General features: G+C 36.6%; 1 protein-coding gene across 4 annotated transcripts in view; it reads left to right on the top strand.

Moving 5' to 3' along the window:
- Window positions 1–26,510, top strand: part of FGD5 (FYVE, RhoGEF and PH domain containing 5) — a 147,045-nt gene that overhangs the window by 39,204 nt on the left and 81,331 nt on the right. For all 4 annotated transcript variants that reach the window (XM_026722998.2, XM_026722990.2, XM_026722985.2 and 1 more), the window contains exon 3: window positions 26,041–26,170. In XM_026722998.2, coding sequence (XP_026578783.1) covers window positions 26,041–26,170 — 130 coding nt within the window. The remainder of the gene's footprint in view (window positions 1–26,040; window positions 26,171–26,510) is intronic.

Genomic DNA, 26,510 nt, shown 5'->3' with positions numbered 1-26,510 from the left:
AGTTCTGAAGATCGTGATATCTATTTCTTCTTTTATAGCTACCCCTGGAACTCGTATTTTTAGGATAGTTTGCAATGTCCATATGAATATGTGATAAACAATATTCAAAATTTGTTTGCTACACATCATATGGTACAGATGTCTTTCAATATAGAAAGTTACCTAATATAGAGAAAAATATTAATGTTCCCATTTTTATTATGGAACAGATTCAGGACCATTTTTTATACAACAGGGACTTGTAGTGTTTTCAGATGGAGAGTTACACCCAACCACCAAATGTCATCCTGGAAGCTGCCTTCTTACCAATAGGTAGACCCAGGTCAAAGAAGTATATGGGCCAGAAATTCACATCCCTGTGATATAAACCTGAGAGTGCTGTCATTATTTATCTAAAAGATTAATGTGATAATAGATAATTCCAAAGGTTTACAGAAAATCTTGTGGGGAGAATGAGTCAAAAGCCAGAATTTTCTAATGAACTGTGCAGAGAATTACCAGAGAATGATAAATATTTGAGAGAAAAAGAGTGATTGAATGCTCAGCTTTGAATGCCCTGCACTACAACATTTTACTTTGCAATTTGTGCCTCTGACCACTAGGTGTGCACGAGAAACAAGCATTTATAATTTATTTATTTATTGAATTTATATTGCCACCTATTTGCCCATGGCGACTCTAGGTGACTTACACAATGTAAAACCATATTATAAAATAATAAATAAATAAACAATAAAAAACTAACAAAAAGAATCAAATAAATTAATAAAGTACAACAGAACAAAATCTGGAAAAAAATAAAAATAAAAACTCATCCCCCGAGTTGTGAGTCCAGGAAAACCCCTAGATTATGCACAGGGTCTGTTTGGAGTAGTGCCACCCCATCCAAGACCAAAGGTGGCAATTCTCCCTGAGCCAACGAATCCCAAACCCAGAGCCACTCGGTCTTGCAAGGCTTTAGTTTCAACCCATTGCTCCCCATCCAACCCATTTAGAGTTAAGACCAATTGCCTTTCCCTGCAAGAAAGATAGTTTTGTGTGATGATGAAGGTGCCAGCTTAGATAATAGAAAATGGTGACTTCTAGGCCTCCTTTAGGTATGGCAGCTGGCTGGGTGATTTTGGGCCAGTCTCTTTCTCTTAGCCCACCCACTCACAGGATTGTTGTGATGGGAAAAATAGGAGGCAGGAAAATTAAATGTTTGCTATCTTCAGTTATATATTTAAAAGGTAGAATTAAAATACAAATAACACATTTCCACAGGTTGTACCAGAGGTGGTATTCTGCAGGTTCTAACTAGTTCTGGGGAACCGTAGCAGAAATGTTGAGTAGTTCAGAGAACTGGCAAATATCACCTCTGACTGGCCCTGCCCCCATCTATTCTCTGCCTCCCGAGTCCCAACTGTTTGGCTGGGTCTTCTTTTGTTGCCCTACACAGGAGAACAGAGCTGGAAAGCAGGTTAGTGGGGTGCGGAGGGAATGCAATGGGATTTTGCAGTAACCTTCCCCCAGGAGTAGGGAGGGAATGGAGATTTTACAGTATCCTTCCCCTGCCATACCCACCAAGCCACACCCACCAAGCCATGCCATGGCCACCAAGCCACGCCCACAGAACCGGTAGTAAAAACAATTTGAATCCTACCACAAGGTTGTACCTTATTTAAAATATATAGAAACAGGATGCAGTGGTACCCTGTACTCATGATTAATTGGTTTCAGGAGGTGCAGAGAGTACTAAAAATGATGAGTACCAAACAAACCATGTGACTTACCATATGATCCCTGGCTAGAAAGGATTTCCTGTCTGCCCCTTTTTCTATATCAGAGGCCTTTCCAGCATGGCCAACTTTAGCCATGGCTCTATGGTCATCCCCTGCTTCCTTTTGCAATAACTTTCCCAGCATGGCCAACTTCTTGTTCATTCCCCTATCTTCCTATCACAGTACATTGAGTACCAAACAAACAATAAGTATCAGGAAAAAATGTTTGTGTCAAAATACATTGAGTACTAAATTCTACGAGTTTTGAAGCAGTTGACTACCACTATACTTAAACAATATGTATCCTATGCATATATGAAATAGTATGTTATAAAGTTGCCTTAATTAAACAATCAGTTCAACATATCAGTCCATTGATAACATTTCACCAAAAATACATTTTCACTAAGTTAGCCATAGAAAATTAAAAATAGAATCTATCAAAGCAGCAGAATAGGCTATGATAAGGTAAATAATGATCTTTTCAGCTGTTTACTGGCATGTTTCCTAGCAGTTGCAAAAAAAAAAAAATCAATTTTCTCACCCTCTTTCAGCCTTCTGCCAACTAAACTATTCCCCGAAGCCACTGCATTAGTTGAAATAATTGCAAAGAAATCTATTGATAAGGAAGCCATTGAAAAAATAATTGCACTAAAATTTGATCTGTGTAACTGATTAGTTTCCAAACTGGTATCTATTTTCCTATTTTCCCCTCAACCAAGAGAAAAGCAGCCAAAATGATCAAGGGTCAGGACTAGTTCTCCAGTTGGCGAAGCCTGTACTATTGGGAGTCTTTGCATTAAGAAAAGGGCAAGGGACACACTCTCTGCATTATGGAGAAAGTTGTCAGAAGATTTTATTCTATCTCAATTTTGATGGATGGATGGATTGAGGAATGGATGGATGAATTGACTGATTGATTGACCTATTGATTATGTGTCATCAAATCAGTGTCACCTTTTAGGTGACACATAGATGAAATTTTCTGCTTGACCATCATCTTTTAACAACCCCATAATCCCTTACAGGATGGAGTCTGGGCAACTGAATGGAACCAGCAGAGCGTTTAATGACCAGATGCCCTTCCTATCACCAATGCAGAGTTTTGTTCAGCAGATATATTCTCATTGTGCCCAGAGAGAGGGCACAATATCTGCCTCTACCTAGGATCCAACTCACAGCCTCCTGAGGGTGAGAGCTCCACCTCTAGGCCACTGCACCACTCCAATTTTCTACTTGATGACCAGCCCCTAATGTGGGTCCTTCAGATCTTCCAATGGTGTACCACTGCTACACTAGATGAGTCCATCCACCTTGCTACTGATCATCCTCTTTCATTTTCTTCCACCTTCTTCAAAGAGCCCGGTCTTTGTATAATGTGTTTGAAGTAATTTGAGCCTGGTCTTTTGTGCCTCCAGTGAGACCTAAGGCTCTGGAGATCTTTTGATCATGCCAAGTACACTCTTCCCCAGACAAGATTATCCTTCTTTCCCCTGAGAATATGTGCATTCTTCATTTTAATCATTGTGCTTTGTTTTTGTTTTTTGCTTACTTATTTCAGAACTAAAATGATATCCATATCTTATAAGAACTTTAGTTCTGCTGTTTCTAATAAAGGGAGGGAATAACAAGCAACATAAGCAGATGTTGGATTTCTTTAGTCAGTCATGTCAGTCACACCACAATTTCCTTCTAGAATCATCTGGCGTGGGCATGTTGTCTCAGAAGTAGTATTCATTACAGCAGGTTTATTTGATAATTGCACTTTATCTGAATGAGAAGAGCCAAGAAGGAGAAGTGGATGTATAATTTGTAGATCAGTTTCATATACAAAAGGTTGAGGAAATGTAAATTTTCTAATGCAAATTATAGACCTCTTTTTTTAAAGACCCCATCTACTTTGAATTGGTTGGTTACCATCCAAACATTTTGACCCCAAAGTAGCCCCAAAACCTTAATCCATTGTATCAAACAAACACATTTTGAGCCTTGGATACAAGTACAGAAGTATTAATAATACTGGAAAGAATAGAGCAGAAAAGATGCATAGTTCCTTAGCATAATTAAAATATGTGGGTACGTGTACACACATTTGCATCCATATATATGTTTACCAGTTTTCCTTTGAGCAGGAAGAAAAACTAGGCATTGGGAGGTCTCAATTAGCCTTGAATCTTTATCCAGTTGCAAGAGATCCAGAATTGACCCTTTCCCACAAGCTCCATTGAACCTTACCTATCTATAATAGCAACATAATGGCAGAATGAATCAATAAATTATTCCACTAATAGCAAGCTCTGACATTGCATAATAATTGAAATGATAAGCTGTGTTGCCATATAATGATGAACCAGGATTCCTGAATTATCCTACTTTATTGTAGACAGTTTGAAACATTTTGTTCGCTCTTCCTTTGAGTAAGCTAAAAATGATAGGAGACAATTTTTCAGGATACTGCAACATGTGATACTGGCTTATTCTTTCCATACAAGCCAGGGTTATAAAACTGTAAGAATTAAAAACGTGCTGACATATCTTTATTTGGGAGCAACCAGTTTAGATCACAGTAAACAGAATAATGAATTATGTGCATGTTAATCATTTCAATTTATCTAAAAATATGCAATAGTGACTTTGCATATTATCATTACGAACCAACACTGCTATTATTTCTTTTGGGTCTTCTGATGAGATGATGATGATGAATGTGAGAGAATTAGTCATCCTGAAAGATAGCATTTATATTATTAATTACTATTATATATTCCATACTTTTCTAGATCTCCATTGACTGAATGCTGCAACGTTTGTGGGGTTAGAAGCCCATTTGACAGAACTCACTTATCAGTCTCCTCTTAATCAGGAGATCTGCCTTTACAGGGCAGGAGAGGAACCACAGGGGTTAAAAATTTTACTGTAATATGTGCAGATGCGTCCTTCTATCTTTGGCAAATAGCAGGAAAAGCAGAGGTGGTATTCAGCAGGTTCTGACCAGTTCTGGAGAACCGGTAGCAGAAATTTTGAGTAGTTCAGAGAACTGTCAAATCCCGCCTATGACTGCCCATGCTTTCATGTATTCTCTGCCTCCAGAGTCCCAACTAATAGGCTGGGTCTTCTTTTGTTGCCCCGCACAGGAAAACAGAGCTGGAAAGCAGGTTAGTGGGGTGGGGAGGGGAGGGGCTGGGATGGGATGGGATGGGATGGGATTTTGCAGTAACCTTCCCCCAGGAGTGGGGAGGGAATGGAGATTTTGCAGTATCCTTTCCCTGCCATGTTCACCAAGCCATGCCACTCCCATGAAGCGCCCCCCCACAGAACCGGTAGTAAAAAAAATTTGAATCCCACCACTGAGGGAAAGTATCTAACCACTATTTCTGGAAAACAACAACCAGAAGCTACATTTAGTTAAATCATCAAGTTATTTGTTGCCTACAGGAAGTACGGAAAATTGTCTCAGAAAGTAGATCGTAAATGTTGACTGGATTTTTGTAATCTGGCAAAACAGCTTCTGTATGAGGGAACGGGATATTATCAGCATCCTGTAATTCTCTCTGGAATCTGTCTATACTGTTTCAAATGTGGGGAGGCATGATCTTTAGGGAAGCCATCCAAAACTTTGGAGGTGGTCCCAGAGTGCCCCAAAGAGGTTGCTGCCAATTTAAAATACTGAATGTGACAGAAAAGTTTTTTTCACAGAGTTTGTGGTCACATGCATTTGATAATTGCATTTAATTTAATTTCAGTTTAGTTTTATTTAGTTTTGTCCTGGTATTGATGATCTTTTTTTCCTTTTTTTTCCTAGAACCACTTACTTTTAAGCCTCAGTCTTTTCAGATCGCTTAAAGACTAAGCAATAGCCCTGTACTATATATTTTATACATAATTTCCCCTGCTTATATGCATTGTGGGCCAGATTTTCTGAACAGAAATTGGAGAAATACACACAAAAAATAGTGTTCTTCTTGTAGTTCTCAATAAATTCAAACTAGAAAAATACATATTTAAATGATTTTTGCTTCCTGGAATCTCTAGTGGCCATGCAGCCTTTAAACATCCCCCTGTAAAAGTGGCTTATTGTGAACTCATTTCCACTTTAAAATAAAATTATATTGGGTTGCCATCACCAGGCAGGCTCTATTTCAAGAGGTTTTGGCCATTCTACAAAAGATTTCTTTCTTCAGCCCAAGCCTCAAATATTTTTTTTTAAATAGAAACATCTGAGAGTATTCTCAGAGGGTTCTCTCTGTCTGTCATCATCATCATCTTTTAACAACCCTGTAATCCCTGGTTGGGTGAAGTCTAGGCAACTGCATGGAGCTGAGTGTTTACTGGCCAGATGCCCTTCCTGTCGCCAATGTGGAGCAAGATTCAGCAGCTATATTCTCATTGTACCCAGAGTGAGAAGTATCTGCATCTACTAGGATCGAACTCACAGCCTCCTGATTGTGAGGCAAAAGCTCCACCTCTATACCACCACACCACTCTTGGTTTCTTTCAATCTGCATCCCAAACTAAATGAACTTATCAAAGGTTGTGCCAAACCTGAAGTTCAAGGACTAATTATTTATTTATATAATCTCGCATATGGAGAAAGTTTTCTAAAACTTAATCAAATGTCTGTATATGAAAGGGAGGTTATTAGTAAGAAAAGAACAATAAGGGAAGTCACAGACACAGAATTCCTCATGAAATTCTTATCAGCTGCCTAATGCCTAATTGCTTGCATAATATGTGAGATAGCAGGTATCTTACACCTTACAGACTGAGTTTGTGGAAGGAGACTATTAGAGAGAGATTCTATGTGTCCAATGTTTGGGTGTTGTTAGGTAGGTCTTCCTATCTCCATCTTTGTCTTTTTGAACATCTTCATCAGTTTTACCAGGTATGGCGGATAAATGAAAGTCAGCTCTTTTAGGAAAGGTGATTATTGCTGCACCCAGTGAAAAGGTTCCATTTCTCAGGTCATGCCACACTACCTAGACTAGTGTTTCTCAACCCTGACAACTTTAAGATGCGTCCCAGAATTGCTGAGTTGAAATTCACACACCTTAAAGGAAACATTGCAATTTTCTAGTGGCCAGAAACACTCCCCACATGACTGAATGGCAAAGGTATTATCTACCTTTCATCAGTTATTTTATTATATTTAAAATATTTTATACAGGACAATTTCTTTGGGGAAATTAAAGATGAAATGGGGGTGTGCATAAGCGCACCAACGTGCCTACCGTCCCTGTCCTATTCTTTCTTTTATATTTTTTTATTTTTCTTATATGTAACCATGTATTCATAATTATATTTTTACTTATACCTATTATCTTGTAAGCAATTGACAAATTAGATAGATGATAGATAGATAGATAGATAGATAGATAGATAGATAGATAGATAGATAGATAGATAGATAGATAGATAGATCCAGCTAGTCTCTCAGCAGCTTACCAAATACTTTAGAGGGCACTATTGTGCCATGCTAGAGAATTGGGTTTTGCCACAATAATGTTGGAGATAAGAATGCAGGGGGGGAAGCAAAACTAAAGCATATGAAGAGTGCTTGTTAGTCTCATGTTTGCTCTTTTGTTTTGTTAGACAAAAGGTTGGATCATGTTTCCAGCAATAGTTGCTCTTAGACACTGACAGACCCTGATATCTGGAAGTCTACAAAAGACATGGTTGACTTCTACTGAGCTATTATATATGATCAAGCACCAATTGTATCTTCGGGTTGTGCAGGATTCTGGGTGTGGTACATTCCAACATCAGAGGTTGCTGATTCATTGTCGGGTCATCTCAGGGGAGGAAGTGTTCCCTGTTTACAGGAAATGCAGGACAAGAGCCCATGGAGCAAGCAAAGTACAAAGGATAAATGGCTGCAAATCTAGTTCAGTCTTTTGCTTGGACTATAGCGTTCTGCTGATCTCAAGAACTGCAACAGCAGAATGTTTTGAGATGCTTACTTTTCAAACTTTTTATTTTATTTTATCTCATTTTACACAATCTAAATTCACATTCTGTGTTATTTCTTTTACCACTGTGTTTGTCTTTAACTCCAAAGGGAATCACTTCTAAATTCACTTTGGAAACACTAATACAGTAACACAGATTCAGGGTGTGGTGGATTTAGAAAAGAAGACAATACTGTACATTTGCTTTTCTATTTCAAGTTCGTCCTATAGATTGAGTCAATTGTGTCTCAATTTTTGAATGGTAGTTCAACAACATATTAAGCCTAAAACATTGTGCAAGAACTCAGATAGATTGTTGGAAATTGCATGTAACAAAGAAGATAGAGCTAAACTCAGACCAGACAAAAATATGATTGTTTTATTTATATTTCATTATTTATCTAAACATGTTATTATATGTTTATAATCATGCTTTAATTTGGATGTAATGAAAAATAATTAATTGGATGTAGTTCGTGTGATTACTCTTCACATAGTTAGTGATTTTCCCCTTACATTGAACTACATTTATAATTCAGAGGCAACTTTTGAAAGTCTCTTAAGGAGTACATCCAGTCTGAGGGTTTCACTGACCTTGGAATTCCTGTGCTACACATTTTATTTAAAACATACTTCTATATATATCCTTCTTCATAAGATCAAAGCCAGATGAATATTCATATTCTATGAAATTATCCTGATTTAACTTACTCTGTTTGGCACTTCCCTGCCAGTTGTTCTTAACATTTCTGTTAACCAATAAATGATGTTGTTTGGAACAGTATTTTATGCATGTCTGAAATATAGCAGTCTAGCAAGATATTAAGGAAATTCACCAAAAGGTCAATATTGACTTAATTCCTTATTCTGAAAGAGCTTCACTTGTCTGGTGACCCCATAATAATTTATTGAGCATAAGAATTGGGATCAAAGTTTATTAAGCTTGCATTTTAATTTATATCAACCAAATTCATTGTTCCCAAGCCAACATGTGGCTTAAAATACAATTAAACTTTGGGAGGAAGCATTCTTCTTTTAACTTTGTGCAATATTATGGTTCTCAAGTCAAAATATGATACACACAGACATATTTTGAGGCACAAAATATAGCAAGGGCATGCATACAGAAAGAATGCATAAAATAAATATACAGTAGATGAGAAAAATAGATATAAAAATGTATGTGAATTTTCATTTATGTAGCAAGAGACATGAATTTTCACATGGAGTTTTAAAACTCTGAACAATATGTAAAGAAAGTTGAAAAATGTGTATTTTTAGTGAAAGCAAGACACACAGTTGTATCTATTCCTTTTACCCTGAAGGAGATTAAGAAACTCTAGTTCAGCATTACTGAACTGGCAGCATTCAGCCTGCAAGTTCAGCACTAGAAGTTCACAACCCAGTAGCAGAAAAGCTGAAGGCTTTCCTATATTTTAGGAAATCAGATCAATTCTTGCTTCTATTAAGCCCAATGTTTTTTAAAAAAAATCATATCCTGGCTTGAATATTTAATTTGCAATAGAGTTAAATTATGTCTGTCTGTTTGGCCCCAAACCTAAAAATCCTGAAATGCAAATATATTGGCAATGGCTGCTACCTTTTCTAGCCATCATTTCTTTTTAAAGAAATGATGGCATCACCGTCTCTTGCAACTATTCACAATAGTTTCCCTGTAGTCTTCCTGGTTGCTTTAACCAACCAAGAAGTGTAGGGTCAAAACCACAAGCTAAGGCAGCAGAGGACACTGCCAACTTAATCCCAGGTAATGCTGCACAACTCCACCTCTCACATTCATTGGATTCTGACACCCAGCTTCGAGCTCATAATGGATTTGATCCAATTCTCCATGACATCATATGCTGGACAATCACAAATTGCATCAAGTGGCTCTTCTGAAGTATTATTTCAAAAGAAAATATGCACTTCTGAAAAGCACCAGGAAAGGAAAGTCTGCTCTAGGACACATATGACGGGGAAGTGCACTGTTCAGAAGTACACTGTATTTCTTTGGAGTAAATGTTAGGAATGATAGTCACCTAACAGTTGGGTTGGCAATATATAAACCAGGATAGTCATTTACTACTGTTGTATCTTTAAGAGAATGTTGCAATTGTGATTGGCTGAGGTTCCTCCAATGGCCATAAGATGGAGCCAGAAACCTGGTTTGTGCTTTTTTACATTTCCTTTGCTTTCCTTTTTGCCTTTTGCCTGATCATTCTGCTTGAATTGCTGTGAGTCTTGCAACTATTCCCAAACTCCGTTTACTGAACTTTGTTTATGATACTGGTAAAGAAAAGGACTTCGTTTTTGGATTATCCCTGGACTGATTATTTTGAATACTAACTGCTTTAACCACATATGATTTGAACTGTTTGTTAGACTTTGTTTACCCGTTTACAGGAAGTAAAACTTACATTTTATTATTCAGTGTATCTATGTGCTGGTTGTGTGTTATTCATCACCACTCTCACTATGTTTCCCTGAGTGCACTCATTCTCCTAATGGGGAATACCTCAACAGTAATATTCAACACAGTTAATATAATTCTGTTATAATTCTATCCTAGACCAAGTCAAGTCCAAAAATTCTTTCTAAAAGCCTAGCACTCTGACAAATTAGCTATCAATAGACACATAAAGACATAAACAATATCTATATATTGTGGAAAAAATATCCATCTGGTTCAGTTCCAATCCAGGAGGAAGGCACTGGAAATAAAATGGAGACTGGAGGCTGATTGGAAAGAGGGTCCATTTATTGATGAAGCAGAACACCAAGCACGTGTGATTCTGGGCAGCTGACCACATGGAGTTGAGAGTGGGGGGTATTTATACCTTCTCTTGGACTTTGCACTTGCGTTTTCTGTTCCTGTGCAACAACATGTATTCTATTGGCTATTGTCAGACTCCCATGGGGCCATGTAGGGGTTATGTAGGGGTCATAGTTGACTCTATAGGCAAAGTACAAATCCTAGGAGTTTGTCTGACCTCCCAGGTTTGGTTCAAGTTTGGACTGCTCTGAGATGATGCAATGACTGAAATACCCTTAGGAGATTGTGCAATGTAGTGAGTTCTATGTCTTCTGCTAAATGATAGTAGGTTAATCCTATTATGTCCTGTAGGATCATATCCTGTTCTTCTTAATCCCATCATCGTGGAGCTGAAGGTCTTTTGTAGATAGGCTGTCAGAGTCTTTCTTAATGGGCAGAAAATATCTGCTGGGGGGTGGCTATTAAGAGTGAGCCTGCTTCCTGCCTCTCAAAACAAGACATATTTCTCAATTTCTTATTTAGGGAAATATGTATAATATTCTGCCTTTTTAATATTCTTCAAAATATTTCATTCTTTGGGGGGGGGGGGGACTTTCCACAATACTATGCAAAGTAGACAATCAACAAGCCAAAAAAGGAACAAAAAGACCAAAACAGAGCTCCCCCCCAGCAATCAACACCCAGATGAACATAGATGAAGTCCAAGATTAACATCAGACCAAAAATCTATGCTCATACAACAGATTTATAGAAAAATGTGGAACAACTTGTCAGTTAGTGCTTCACTGTGTATTAAGTTAGCCTTCTTCAAATTGACTTACTCTGGCTGTACTGCAAAATTTAAACCGGCGTAGGAATTGTAGTTCACCCTAGTTGAGGAAAGTTATGTTTTGTCTATATCTGTTAAATATAGTTCTTTCCATAGTCCCTGTAGATTTCAAGGAATAATGGTTTGTCTCGATAAGAACTAGCAAGGAATTAGAAGTGGTGGGCGGGAACATGCACATCTGAGAACATATAAATTATCGGTTGAAATTACAAGTCAGCCAACATTTTACTTACAGGCAAACCGTTCGTACTCTTTTTCTTGAATAAATAATTATGGAGAAAACATTTCTAAAGAATTATTTTTGTTGCCTCTTTTTTTACCAAGACAGTTAATTTAAGGTTCTCTACTCTCAAAGGAGCCATTGCTCTTCAAATGTGCTGGGTAGCTTTTGGAATGGAAGAACAGAAAATAACACTTCTGCATCTGCTCTCATTCAGCCATATCATTGCTACAAAAAATGAAATTAGTTTAAGGATTAAAAGTCTGTTGTGATATTATGAGCAATATGTCATATTTTCTTGCCATTCCTTCCTATTTGCTTAAACCCACTTATTAGCATACTTATTTGAATTTGTTTCTCTTTTTTGCTGCCACATTAAAGTTTACTGCCTTCAGTAAGTTTATTTAGCAAAGAGTTTAATGATCTAAAGAAGAATATTTTGGTTGAATTAAGAAACAAAGTTCCCTTTCACATATTGACTTTTAAAATTGGTAACCTGTAAATAGTTAAACAAATCTTAGCCTTCCAATGGTAGTTTAAGAGAATCACCTTAAATTGGTTACTTTTTATATACATTTTAAAGAATGTATATAAGAACGTATATACTGCAAAAATGCTTTGGAAAGATTGAGAGATATATAGAATATTATATATGCATGGAGTTTTATATATTTTTAGTGCTTGCAAATTTTTCAGATGACACTTTTTGATTATGTTCTCATGACACTCTTTGATTATGTTCTCATCATAATCCTTTCCGGTGTAGGAACTATTTCTTTTTAAATATATTGACTAAGGGCTTTCTGTCCTATTGAGTTAATTCTTAGTTTTGAAACGGCTTTTACTTCTCCATTTATAAATAAAATTAAATCTGCTTTTGTCAGATCTTATAAAATACAAAAGATGTTCCAGAGATTACCAGTAAGGGAGTTTTCTTAATGTCAATATTGGTAGAGATGAATAGATCTTCCCCTTGTGCAGTACGTATTAGAACCAAGAGGGAACAGTGGTGATGGAAGTGGCTCCGCAGCCATCACCATCCATAGTTATTGAGTTATTCTATGTCAAATACGGCCTGCAGGATCAACAAAATCCATTTTTCATTCAGTAGTTTTGTAGTGTATAACATTGGTTATACGTTGCCCTATCTTATCACCTAACGGAGCTTTCCTCAACTTCCTCAGCTTTTTTCTATTGTTATTATTATCATTTTGTTGTTGTTCATTTTTATGCTGCTAATATCTCACAGCTTAAAGCTGATTATATTGTTGGGGACAATAGCTGACTCTGTAAACCATTTAGAGAGGACTGTAAAGCACTGTGAAGTGATATATAAGTCTAAGTGCTATTGCTATCTTGCAATAGTGGTGAATATCTGTAGCTCGGGTGTAAGATGAGAATGATGGTTCATTCTCCAAGCTTGTGGTTGGTTTCCGAGAAACATAATGTCAATTAAAAACCAGGTTCCATGAACACCAGCTGGCTGTTAAATGCTAAAATCCCAAAACATTAACCTCTGAAATGAGGTAAAGACTTGTAATATTAGTGAAGCCACTAATGTACTATATTATCTTGGCCATAAAACTGCAAAATATAAATGTCTGGAAGACAACATCTTGAATATAGGCAAACTGTTGTATTTTGATTATACAATAATTATTATTCACTTTTTGGTGTAATCAAAATACAACTATTTTGGATAAATCTAAATTTAGTCATGGAAAACAACGGGATTTCTTAAAGTGTAAGTAAAAGGCTCGTTTTACATTTAGCAATATCTAAGATGCATCTGGATATCTTAGTTATTGCTACAAGCTCTCTTTCATACAGTCTTTGCTTCTAAAAAGATTCTTGAACATAGCACCAAATTTGAGAAATGTAACAGAATGTTTTCTGATACTTTTTCTGTATCATTTTGAAAGAAAACAGAAAAGAAGCATGTAATGTGGGAAATGTAGTTCCATCAAAATAACCCCAAAGTAATGTTTGAAGATTACGTGAATCAGCAAATGTTTAATGGAATGTAAAAAAATATCATTCTTTCCAATAATGATCTTTATATTCCGCGTGATTTAATGATTTATTTCTATGATTTTTAAAAACAAATAACAGAATCTGGGAAGAAAATGGAAGCTACAAATAATTTAGACTACACCATTATCTCTCTGAGGAAAATCCATGCCAATGTGTGATAGAGCTCTACGTGATGGAGATGAAATTGTGGGCTACAGAAAGACCTATCTGCAAATCTTGCTTCCAGTACCAATCATCAATATGTAGCCCCATTCATAAGAATTAATGCCATAATGTAGTGAAACATTCTTATCAAATTAGTATGCCTTTCTCCATAAATTTAATCCATCCATTTGCCTCAGAAGATTGTGGATTAAAGCAAAAGCTACTTCTGCGACTGTGAGGACAAACTTGTTACAAATTGCAAAAAGGCAATTTCCTAGAGAGATCAGCAGAGCTGTTACAATGGCTTTTCAATCTGCTGTGAGATCTGTTAGTGTTTTTGTTTGTGCTGAACCAGCAACTCCTTACCATACTGTGCCATTTTGTAGCCTCTTGGGCACATTTTTTTTTAAAAAAATATCTTCTTTTAATTAATTTGTAATAGGAAAAAATAGCAGAGCAATAAGTACATTTGTTTATTATCGTTACTCACTGTTATGATAGATTATGAAAGCATAGTGTGCAGCTGGATGGTTTTTTCTTCAGATTCAGCTAGAAATAACCAATAAAATAGCTCACCACCTCTGAAATATGTATCTGGGTCTCTGTATGCTGTACGACAAGAATCCTGCAAAGCGAAACAAACAAACTAGAAGGTATCAAGGCAGATAATTGACTTCAAAACATGACAGATGGTGCTCTACTGTGCCCCTGGATGTTGTCTTGCATAAGAGAAAGCTAAATTAAGGAGAATAATGACATCCGTGCTGTGACAACTGTCATCTAGTGCTCAGACACTACTGTGTGAAGTGAGAAAATGACAGAATGAGAAGTAGAGTCAGGAATTTAGGCTGCTTTAATAAACAATACAGAGATAAGCTTCTTCTTTTTTGCATAAGCCAGCAGAGTGTGTGTGTGTGTGTGTGTGTGTGTGTGTGTGTGTGTGTGTGTGTGTGTTGAAAATGACATGTTTTTAAAGATTCCTTCAACAAGGGCAGAATAAGAGTCATTCAAATCTCTGGATGATGCTCCAGAAGACAGGTGCTGAGGCCAAGAAGGTCCTCTTATTGGGTTCCATCAGGTGACACTGCTTGGGATCAATGGGATCAGGAGCATGCCAACTCTATCCCATCATACAGGATGAGCAGACACTGCTGGAGACAGACACTTCTCTTCCAAGAGAGACAGATACACACAGATCCACTTCTACCATAATCTTTGCAATATAATCTCCAGATTAACACTGTTTATCTTTGTGAATTCTAAAAGCAAAGTCTGGTGGCTATGGAACTAAATGGTTAGTTTGGTAGAAAAACAAAACAACTCAGAAACTTAGGAATGAAAGTGAATGGACGTGTCCCGAAATAATGTTGCAGGATCCAATTTGGATCAATCTCTGGGACCAGAAGTTTTTGTTTTCCGAGTTTTCAGATTTGTGCTGGAGTCCATCCTCAGAGAACTTCTCTCTAGCAGAGTGTGTGCTTTGGGCTGTTTCTGTATGTGGTATTTACCTGGTGCCTGTGGTGTGTGGCTTTTCAGTTGTTGACTGGGGTATTGATGGCTGGCTCTTAAGGCATTGCCTGTTGTTTCCTTAGGCATTCCTTCCTTATGCCTCCCTTATGCATAAGGAAACATAAGGAAACAACTTAAGAGCCGGCCATCAACATCCCACCAACAGGCATCAGATAAATACCACACACAGAATAGCCCAAAGCACACCGTGTGCTAGAGATGATTTCCCTGAGGATAGACTCCAATAGGAGTCCAAAAGCTCAGAAGACAACACCTCTGTTCCTGGTGACTAATCCAGATTGGATTATGAAACTGTTATATTCAAGGTATTCCCAGAACCAATCCTGCCATTAGACACAGGGAAGAAGCCACCTCTGGTAGCAGATTCCCAAACATGGCAACATGATCCTGGAGGAGAAAGCATTGTACAAATAGCATTGCGTGTTAACTTCATGCTAACCAGTGTAGACCAATATAACAATAGCATGCTCACATCAGGGTTGGCAGCCATGCCAACAATGAACCTTTCAGCACAAGATAGCCATAATAACCACAAAGAGAGAGCAATAAAGAAAACTTCCATTCCCCTGGTTGGTATGAACAAAATGAAAAAAAAAATTGCTATGTATTTCAAGTTGGCTTATGGCTTTGAAAAAAGAAAAGGCACGTCGGGTAGATCAGATAGTCTTGCAAAGTAAAGTACAGCTTTCCTGTATCTTTTGGGAAGCTGACAGCAAATGATATTTTCTTGCTCTTCTCTACTCAGATGAAGAATGAGGATGGATTCTTCATCAATTCCCAGATTTAGAAAGTTAACAACTGTACCCCAATTTATTGCTGAATACATCATGAGTATTTTTTAATATATAATTGGCAATTTTTATAATAGGTCTGTAACTCAGATTTACTCTTTTTAAACATAAACTATTTTGTTGTGGTGAGATGGGCTGCTAATTAATTAAACAAACAAATGAACAAATAAACAAACAAAAATAAATACTATAGCTATTTATTAGAAATAGTTTTCTTTAATCCTGGATTTTAATGACATATCAGTTATGTGGAGAGTAAGAAAGATGACCTTAATAGAGATATGCAAGATCTATTACTAAAACCAGCACACACACACACCCCAATCTTTTGGGTGCCAGGGTCCAGTTCCATGGAAGGCATTTTTCCACAGACAAGGAGGTCTGGTTTTGCACACTGCCTGAATAATATGCAGATGGGACTTCATTTGTTTACATGGCCTGGTTCCTCACAGATCGGTGCTAGTCTGAAGCCTAAGATTTGGGGACCCCTGACTTTAAAAAATATTTTAAGTCCCAACAGTTCATAAATGGCTCATAGAAACACCTCCCTAATTCACAGAAGCTTAAAGAGCAGGAGTTACAGTGTCTCATCAGACTTGTAAGATTCTATTATTATTAACCCCCAAAAAGTAGTTTTAGCTTTCCTATGGAATTGATTTCTTACATTGGTCTAACTAGTGGGGTTGACAAATTATGATCAACAATTGTTACCATTTTAATACATTGGTTGGGATCAGTTAAGCAAATTTGTTTGTTTGTTTGTCAAACATGTACAAGATAACAAGCGTGGGTATGAACATAAACATGAACAATGAAAGTAAATAAAGATAAATGGGGACAGTAAGACAGGACGGAAAGCATGCTAGTGTGCTTATGCACACCTCCTTTAAGGACCTATTTAAGAATGGGGTGAGGTCCACGGTAGACAGTTTGAGGTTGAAGCTGTGAGGGTTTGAGGCGGTAACAATGGAGTCGGGTAGAGCATTCCAGGCATTGACCACTCTGTTGCTGAAGTCGTATTTTCTGCAATTGAGTTTGAAGTGGTTTACTTTGAGTTTATATCGATCGTTTGCCTATATATTATTATGGTTGAAGCTGAAAAAGTCATTGACAGGCAAGACGTTGTAGCAGACAATGTTGTGTACTATGCTTAGATCAGGCCCCAGGTGACGTAGTTCCAGATTGTCCAAGCCCCAAATTTCAAGCCTTGGAGGCATAGGAAATTCCTACCTTATTGAAATCAAACCCATACATTGGCATTTCTGATTGCCCAGAAGTGCTTTCTGATGCAAAAGTTTTACTTGGCAAAATTCCCTTCATTCTCTTAGCAGCTGTATTGAGTGTTTAGTGTATAGCCTGTGCAAAGTCAACTGCTCCTGGAAAAGCAGGCGCTGGACAAAAAGAAAGAAATGTTTTCTTTATGGTCCCCAGTAGGGTGGTAAGAGAGAGCCAGTCAATTAGCTTCACCAAAAAACATTTACGCCCTTCTTTCCTTCAAACATCGTTTAGCTTTCCCAATGGCTATTCTCTTATTCCCCTTCACTGAATTCTGCTGACTTTTACCAACCTTTCCTCTGGGTAGCCATTCTCATTATACTACCATATTGATCGTGCATGCTCTCCCTAGACAAGCTGATGCAGATGTAAAGAAAGAAGTCATGAAAGTAAACAAAGCCAACAAAACAATAAGGGAACTTGGCTTAGACACACAGTACTACTCATATTATTAGTCATTCTAGAATTAATCTCTGGATAAAGTACTTCCATTGTCAGCCTTTGAGCAAGGTTAAATATCAGGAATCTGCTACCATTTTTCTGCCATTTTAACTATTAGTTTCATGAATGAATGCCTTTTTAATAACATTTCTCAGGCAGGAAAGTTAATACCAGATTCTTCCCGAGTTTTTGCCATCATGGACAAACATAGTTCTCCTGTATGAGGAAACCTAGAATTGCCACCAGCCTGCTTCATTCAATGCAAGAGTTGATCTACATGTTCTATATTAAAGAATGTACAAAGAGTTCTTTCCCTCCTTCTCTATATTCTCTCCAAAAAGCATTCTTCCTCAAGCTGTTAATGCCTTTGCAAACAAACAGGAAATCAGAGTCGCTATTTGCTGCAAATGGCAAATGCAATAAAACAGGGGTCGGCAACTTTTTGGACCTCAGGCACCACCAAACTCATAATTTTAGATCCCAGGGATCACTAACCAGTTCTGTGGGCATGGCCTAATTTGTGGGTGTGGCTTGGTGATCATGTGACTGGCGGGGCATGGCTTGTATGTAAATATTATAAATATTTATATAAATATTGATTTTTTTAATAAAAAAGAGCAACTTTTACCCAAAATCAGGCAAAACAGGCAGGTAGATTGAGTTGCTCACAGAATCACAGATTCACTTAGAGATCTAGCTATCTGCCATTGGCTAGCTCAGTCTCTCATATAAAATTTGCTAGCAAGCAAACTCACAAAATTAACTCACAACACACCATGCATGTAAATATTGATTTTTTTATTAAAAAAGAGCAACTTTTACCCAAAATGAGGCAAAGCAGGCAGATTGAGTTGCTCACAGAATCATTCAGTGATCTATCTATCTGCCATCGGCTAGCTCAGTCTCTCAAATTTGCTTGCCATGAGTCTGCACTGAATTTGCTTGCAAGCAAACCTTCAGTCCTAAGGGAGGTTCGGCTGTGCTGAGCCGAAGATCTAAAGATTAGCTAGAAAGCAAGAAATCCAACCATTTCCTGCTTCCTAGCTACTCTAAATCTCCCAGCACAGCAGAACAGATGATGGTCGGAAAAAAGAAAAATAGCAATTTAGGAGGCAAGTTTACCGAGGAAGGAGTGAGTGGGAGGGGAGGGTTCCCGCGGGCCATGTGGGCGGTGCAGCCTTGTGTTTCTGTGCAGCCTGGATTAATTGCTTTGGGAGGGTGCTCTGGGGGGTGAGATTTCTCTGCGGCCCACCAAAATTTTCTCACGGCCCACCAGTTGGCGACTGCTGCAATAAAAGATACATAAAAGAACAGATATAATCTTTTGATTCAAAGCTGGTTAGCAATAGCACTTAGCCTTATATACAGCTCCATAGTACTTTACAACAGTCTCTGGGCAGTTTACAAATGTCAGCATATTGCCCTCAACAATCTGGGGTTTACTGATCTTGGAAGGATGGAAGTCTGAGTCAACCTTGAGCTGATCAGGATTAAACTCTGACTGTAGGAAGAGTTAGCCTCTAATACTGCTTTCTAACCATTGTACCACTATGTCTCTTAATTTAGAAGCAGGGGTGTCAAACTTGCATTGTTACAGCGGCATGTGACGTATTGCAACTTTTCCTCTCTTCGCTAAATCGGGTGTGGGCATGGCCAGCACGTGATGCATCCAGCCCACGGGCTGCAAGTTTGACAGCCTTTGCTTAGAGCAAGGGTGTCCAACCTTGGCAACTTTAAGACTTGTGGACTTCAACTCCCAGAATTCCTCAGCCAGCTGGCTGAGCAATTCTGGGAGTTGAAGTCCACAAGTCTTAAAGTTGCCAAGGTTGGACACCCCTGGTTTAGAGCATGGTTGGAAAAGGGTGGCTATATAAATGTTTTAAATAAAATTAAAAAAAAAACATAAAGCATTTATTCTGGAAACTCTAAATGGCTACTTTGTTACTGTAGGGCAATCTGCTCCGACTTGGAAGTCCTTTGCAAATGTTGGACTTCTGGGAGAGGCATGGTAAACTAAACACATGTCTGAAACAGCAGGGACAATGACTGAGGCAAAGCTCAAAGAACTGGCAAGTGGACTGGAGTTTGCTAGCCTTACTCCTAATCACTTTTGGAAAACTGCTTGTTTAATTACTCAAAGGTTACCAGAGATGTTCAAAATGACGAGTATAAAAAAAACGATCTGGTGAGTTTACCTTCCTTCTTGGACAAAAGAAAAAATGATCACAAGTTTAAGAACTTAAAGAATATGAAATAAATAGTAAAAAGTTAATTAAGATTTTGATCTAAGAAAATGGTAAACAACTGAAGGAGTTAGGCAAATTTAAAGTATTGAGACTTTGATTTTAAGATTTTGGAAATACTTAAATAACTTAAATAGATGTTCATGGGAACCCAATTGCTTTGTCTATCTTAAGTAATAACAAGACTTATGATTTCAGAAACTGGACACAAAAGAGGGCTAAAGATTCCATGCAGAAAGGAGGGGGATGGGGGAGTGTAAACTTGTCTTTCATTTTCAATTAGTACAGGGATTTACAAAACGGAATAAAACACTTTAACATTTGAAATATTTAAGGAGATTCTCAAAGAGTGGAGCCAGAAATTTGATGCTTGCTTCCAGGGATAAACAATGTTCAAAGTATGCTGACGAAGGAATAAGTAGATGTGAAACAAATTTTATCTGTTTCAGAAATAGTAGAGTCAGAAATATTGGAAAACAAAAAAGTGTAGATTACCACACAGAGAAGGCAACTAAAGTGAAAATGCAAATGACAAGCCAAGAGAATGAATGAACTTGATAAAGACTTTTCTACTGAATATATAAAATAAGTTACTTGAAGTTTTAAAAATAAAAGTGGAATTGCAAATGTTAAAAAAATGACCATGATAATGATTTTTTTTACTAGCTTAATAAAGGAGATGTGCTAAAGCCTCAAAGAATCCCTTGGGGTGAGAAAAAGAAAAACTGAAGCAAGACTAAATCTTACAACAACATCTGAATGAATTAAAGATAGTTAGAAGTAAAAGGAAGGAATATAAAAAGTTAGTGTGTTTGACCAAGGTCAAAATAAGACATGTTTCTGTAATCTCTGGCAACCTTATGGATTTCTTGCTGAAATTAAGATAAAAAAGCTGATGATTTAAGGATTTATATATAGATAAGGGATAGGTTATGAGAAGAAGAGATATTTGTAACTTTAGAAGGGGTGAAGACTTATCAAATTAGTTTAACCGTAAACAAATTTGATAAGTCTAAAAGTACAAGTATCTGAAACTTTAGAAGGAAGGAAGAATTATCAAATTTGTTTAAGCGTAAACAAATTTGATAAGTCTAAATTTACAAATATCTTGAGAAGAATGCCCTGACAGCATACTTAACATTCCTGAGGGGGAAGAAATTCTTTCAATTTGCATTTCATTTTAAATATATATAAAATATTTTATATTTACATTATTTTTTCTTTACCTTTTACCTTCTTTTTCTTTCTTTGCACTTTTATTCTTTCTCTTAGCTTGATTTGTGTTTGCTTTTACTATGGCAATAATTTTTTTTAATAAAAATTATGAAACAACAAAGAAAGCACTTCACATACAATATGTGAATTTCAACCCCCAGGATGAATGAGGAGGGAGCAATAAAATAACATTTTTCTAGACTTCACCATACACAGCCATGATGCTCCTTCCACACAGACATTCTGGAACCGAAATATAATTAATCATCATTAAAGCTACACTGGTGGTTTCTGTCCCACTAGAGCTCATTAAGATATCAGCAGGGATTTTGAGACTACAATGACTGAATGTATTTTTAAGTTTCTTTGTGAACAAGGCAATACTTTAGCACAATTTTTCTTTGTTTCTGCTATAAACACCACTACTTTGTATCAGCAGAAGATACTTCTAGCACTTGTATTATGTTTTTGAGGAGAGACAATAAATAACAGCAGCTGTATTAAGCAAAGAGACCCTTCTCAAGAGAAAAAGATCAGTCTGAGTGAAGAATAGAATGGATGAAATAGAAGTTTACATCTAGGATTGTACTATTTCAAACAATAGATAGAAAACAGTAGATTTAAAAGAAAATACTACATTTTTTACATCATGTATATATGAAATTAGAACATGCATAAATTCTGTCAAGATGCAAAAAAAACTCACTCCATATTTATCCACCTGTAAATTAAGTCTCTTTGCAAAGTTATTTGGATGAAAATGTAATTTCATTTTATAATCAGCACTGTAGCTGAAAATGTTTTCTTAGCTCTATCAATTTCTTCCCATTATATTCTCCTCTGTGGTTTGAGAAGAATGCCCTGACAGCATACTTAACACTCCTAATGGAAAAGAAATTCTTTCATTTTGCATTTCATTTTACTTGATTATGAACTTACTCAAATTATACTTTTTAAACTTTGCAAGTGACCCGCAAATAGATGCATATATAATATATGAGTTCAGAAACATTTGTATATTGGGGGAAAGAGTGGAAGGAGCTGTAAAATATGACATATGTGGCAAAAAGAAAGGAATAATCCGAGACAGAAAATTATGTCAGAAGTGAAATAGATGAAGGAATATACAGTATATTCTTGCTTAGGACATGTGCTAGACTCCAGACCTAGAACACCCCCAATAAATGGCTGTATGCTCTGTCCTGCCCTGCCCTGTTAAAATGATTTCTATGCCACCTAATTCACTGGACTTGCAGAGCTTCCTCAAGAAACTTGGCAGAATTCTCTACATTTTTAATTTTATGCATAGAACCTATCTTATGGGCTACATTTGTAAAATAGCTATGCTGTTCTTACTCGCCTTTTCCCAAGAGGCTTTAATGAGAATTCTAAACAAGGTTGCAGTTGATCAGTTCAGCCTTTGGATTACGTCTCTTGTGTGATATTCAATTTCCATGTCAGAATAGAATAAACAGGACAGCTTTTTATCTTTCAAGGTCAAAAATTTGATTCTATATAAAGTGCACTGCACTGCAATGGGATATAAAATCTTAGAGGTTTTTAATGCAGACATGTTTAAGTTTCACGGTGAAGTACAACTATTTTGGGGGTGGCATGGCAAATAGATTGCACTGTAACTTTTGGTGTAAAAAGTATCCAACGTGGACTTACTCCCTGTGAATAATCAGCAATTAACTTGCTGGCTAGTGAATTCTGGGAGTTGAAGTCTACATATATATTCACCTGGATGGTGCTCAGGTTGGGAGAGACTGGTCCAAAATTTCTCACACATTTTCTAATACTATTGGAAGCTTCCTTTTACCAGTACAAACTATTTAATGATTGAGATCAGTAATGCTAGTATTTTCTGGATCAGGTTAAAGCAGTCCCTGATTTAAAATCTGATATTTCTATTGCAATTGCCCTGTATTCAGTCTGATATTATTGTCATAAAAAGCACTATAATTGAATTAGGAAGGACAAAACTTGAAGAATATAAGGAAAATGAATAGTATCTAAGTGGCTTCAAAAATGCTGGGTGTACATGAATAGAAACAGACAAAAATCTCACAAATATATATTCACAGAGCTATTCTTTGTAACTATCTCTGATGCTTCATAACTTTTGCAGCATGTTGGGTGAATTAGTGATGAGATTGTTGGGTCTTTGAGAAACAATGGAAGATTTTCTATTTTATTAAAAGATATCATAAATAGGTAAACCAAGTCATTGAGACAAGAGTTTGACTATTCTTCATCCTAAAGTTATTTGGTGAATTGTAGACTGGAAGTATCTAATAAGGGACTGAGTGGAGGAGTGGGGGAAGACCCATAAAGGTGATGAGTTGCCTTCTGCAGTGCTTCAGGGAGTCGTAATAGCTTGCATTTACGTAGTTGTCTTATATGCTTGCTGTGAAAATGTGCCACAAGTTCCTTCCCTGAGCAGTTGCTGTTCATTTTAAAGCCATTACAGCCTCATCATGTGCACCAGATATTATTAACAATTGTTATGAGCTACTGTCTGAGGTATTGTATGATTGCAGTAGACTAGGGCCTGCTTTGAATCAAATTAAAAAAAATTAGCTGGGTGCTTTTCTATCCCAGCTTTCTTATATGCAAAAAGAATAAGAAATTAAGGACTCATTTAGTCAACCATTTTGGATGGTGAATATGCTATGGTTTTTTTGGATTTTTTGGGTCCATTTTGACACGATCATAAATTTGTCTCCAGAATGTTCTTGAACATACTAGGATATGAAAGACCATACCAGGCATCCCCTAATTTTTAAAGATATCTTAGATAATGCTGAATGGAATTTGAGGGATACCAAAAAGCCTGGACAAATCCATTTATTGTGCAGTAAGGGATTGAGAAGTTGGCATCTGCTTGGGTTGGCCAGAATTGGATTAACCAAGGCATCAGCATTTATTGATTATATAATTGCAGGATAAATTACCAGATAGGGCTAATATACACAGTCAGAACTGAAATTCCAAGAGCTGACAGGGAAGCCTTAAAATTAGAATAGGACATTCCACTTTTGTTTGGAGGGTTATTTTTATTGTTTTTACACAAAAATGTGAAATAACAGCTGTCAGTTCTTTAGTGGTGTTGGCCTTTAAATGCATCAAGCTCTTCCTAAGAACCTATAATATGTCGGCATAGTATATGTGCAGATTCAAATAGTGTAATCCTTTGTAATTGGCAGGTGTCAATTTTGTCAACATGCGGTTTTTCTAAGTGCTGTCCAAGATTTTTTGGGTATTGCAACCTAACATGCCAATATCTACTGGGACTGCCACAGCAGTTTATGCTATCATCTTTCAACTTCAGTTTTTAGACCTTGATATGTTGTGATCTTCCCCAATTCTTTGCTTTCCATATGCATTATCCACACCTTCTTTTTTTTTCAACTACAATTAAATCTGGTGTGTTATAAGACTATATCAGTTTGTATTCAGATCCAACATATTTTAACTTGGGCATGTCTGACTATTTTTTCAACTGTATATTGCCACCAATTTTCCTTACTGGCACATTATGGTGGTCACACAGTCATCCAGATGTTTAGACTGTATTTGGCATTTTTATCCACTTATTGAGTCCTTCCCAGGGACTTGGCATAATTGTTGTTAAATGAATAGCAGGATATAAGTTGTTCCAACCAGAATACCTCTGATTACTAGTTTTAGGGAAGAATGGCTGGAGAGTTTGTATCTTGCTTGAAGGCAGCCTCAGAGTTATTTGTTTAGATAATTTGAGAAACAAATGCAAACTATGGGCCAAGGCTGTTTTGATATACATTGTTATAGCTTGATGGCAGGAAAAAATATTTATAACACTATTCCTTAGCTAGCTAATAAATTTATTGTCTCTCTTCATTGGCCCTCTATGCCACTTAACTCTTACTAGAAACTTATGGTTTGAGATGGAAATGGTGTTAATCCTTAATATGCTTTAAACCTTCAGCTATTTCTACCTAGAGGGAGACAGATTTGGCCAATATGATTTATAAGTTTATATATAGGTTTATATACTATAAGCTACAGTTCAACACATCAGCTGAGCACCTGTTTGGGGAAGATTCTACAAATATTACTCCTGTTAAAAGTACGAGTGATTTTGAAATCATAGACATTTAGATTTAAGCAAAGATTTATGAATGTTCAGGCACATTAGAAATACTTTTTCTGCTTTCCAAATGAATAGAATAGAATAGAATAGAATAGAATAGAATAGAATAGAATAGAATAGAATAGAATAGAATAGAATAGAATAGCTTTATTGCAACTTTGAAGGTACACTAATCAGCATACATTAAAATGAAATTACATTGCATGCAGCTCTCAAAGGGTCTCCACCTCTAATATAAATATAAGCAGGACTAAATACATACATACATACATACATACATACATACATACATACATACATGTATACAAAATTATGCATGCACCCATATATATTTTATGACATGGAGAAACAACATTCTAGTTTGGAGGTATACATGTATACAAGGGAAACAAATCTTGCAAGTTTACCAGTCAAATGGCATAGATCAGGGGTGTCAAACTCGCATTGTCACGTTGTCATCATGTGACCTATCACAACTTTTCCCCCTTCCCTTGACATAGATGGATTACTGTTTATTTACTGTTTGCTATCTCCTCCCTATCTCACCTGACTTCTTAACAGGTCCAAAAGGAACTTCAGAAGAATTAACAGATTTTAGAGTATCAGGAAATCTTAATCTAATAATAAGGGTAAAGGTTTATTCCTATGCTGTTTGTCTAGTGGGTATTCATAAGATAATGTGTTTTTCCCTCTTTCTTTTCACAGTGCTTATACAGAGCCTTACAAGGTGTGCCCCATCTCTGTAATTCCTCTTGAAGATGTCACATCTGATGAGGAACAGAAGAGTTCAGAAGATGAAGACAGTAATCAAGGAGATTCCAATATCATCCACAAGGTAAAAATACACTTTTCTTTTGGAATACATTTTGTAGATCCTGGGAAATTTGTTAGGATATTTTCTTCTACTTCCACTTCTTCTGAAATGAACTAGAATTAAATGTCAGTACTGATATTACTGAAATCATTAAATGAATATGTAGCACTAGGCAAAACTGGTCTATATTAGGATGATTTATTTTTAAAACATTCATAGAAAATAAAATTCTAGTTTTTATGGGAACTTTCCTCTATTTAAAAAGCAATATTTGACTGATGAAACACAAATCAGCTCTATCATTTTTTGTAGAGAAAAACTTTACGATTAGTTATAGCCATTGTAATAGGACATTTTGATT

This window comes from Pseudonaja textilis, chromosome 2, assembly GCF_049901715.1.
Source record: "Pseudonaja textilis isolate UNSWEBS1 chromosome 2, rPseTex1.2, whole genome shotgun sequence".
Classification (NCBI taxonomy): Eukaryota; Metazoa; Chordata; class Lepidosauria; order Squamata; family Elapidae; genus Pseudonaja; species Pseudonaja textilis.
The sequence above is the reverse complement of the archived record's forward strand: the minus strand, read 5'-3'. Positions and strand labels throughout refer to the sequence as shown.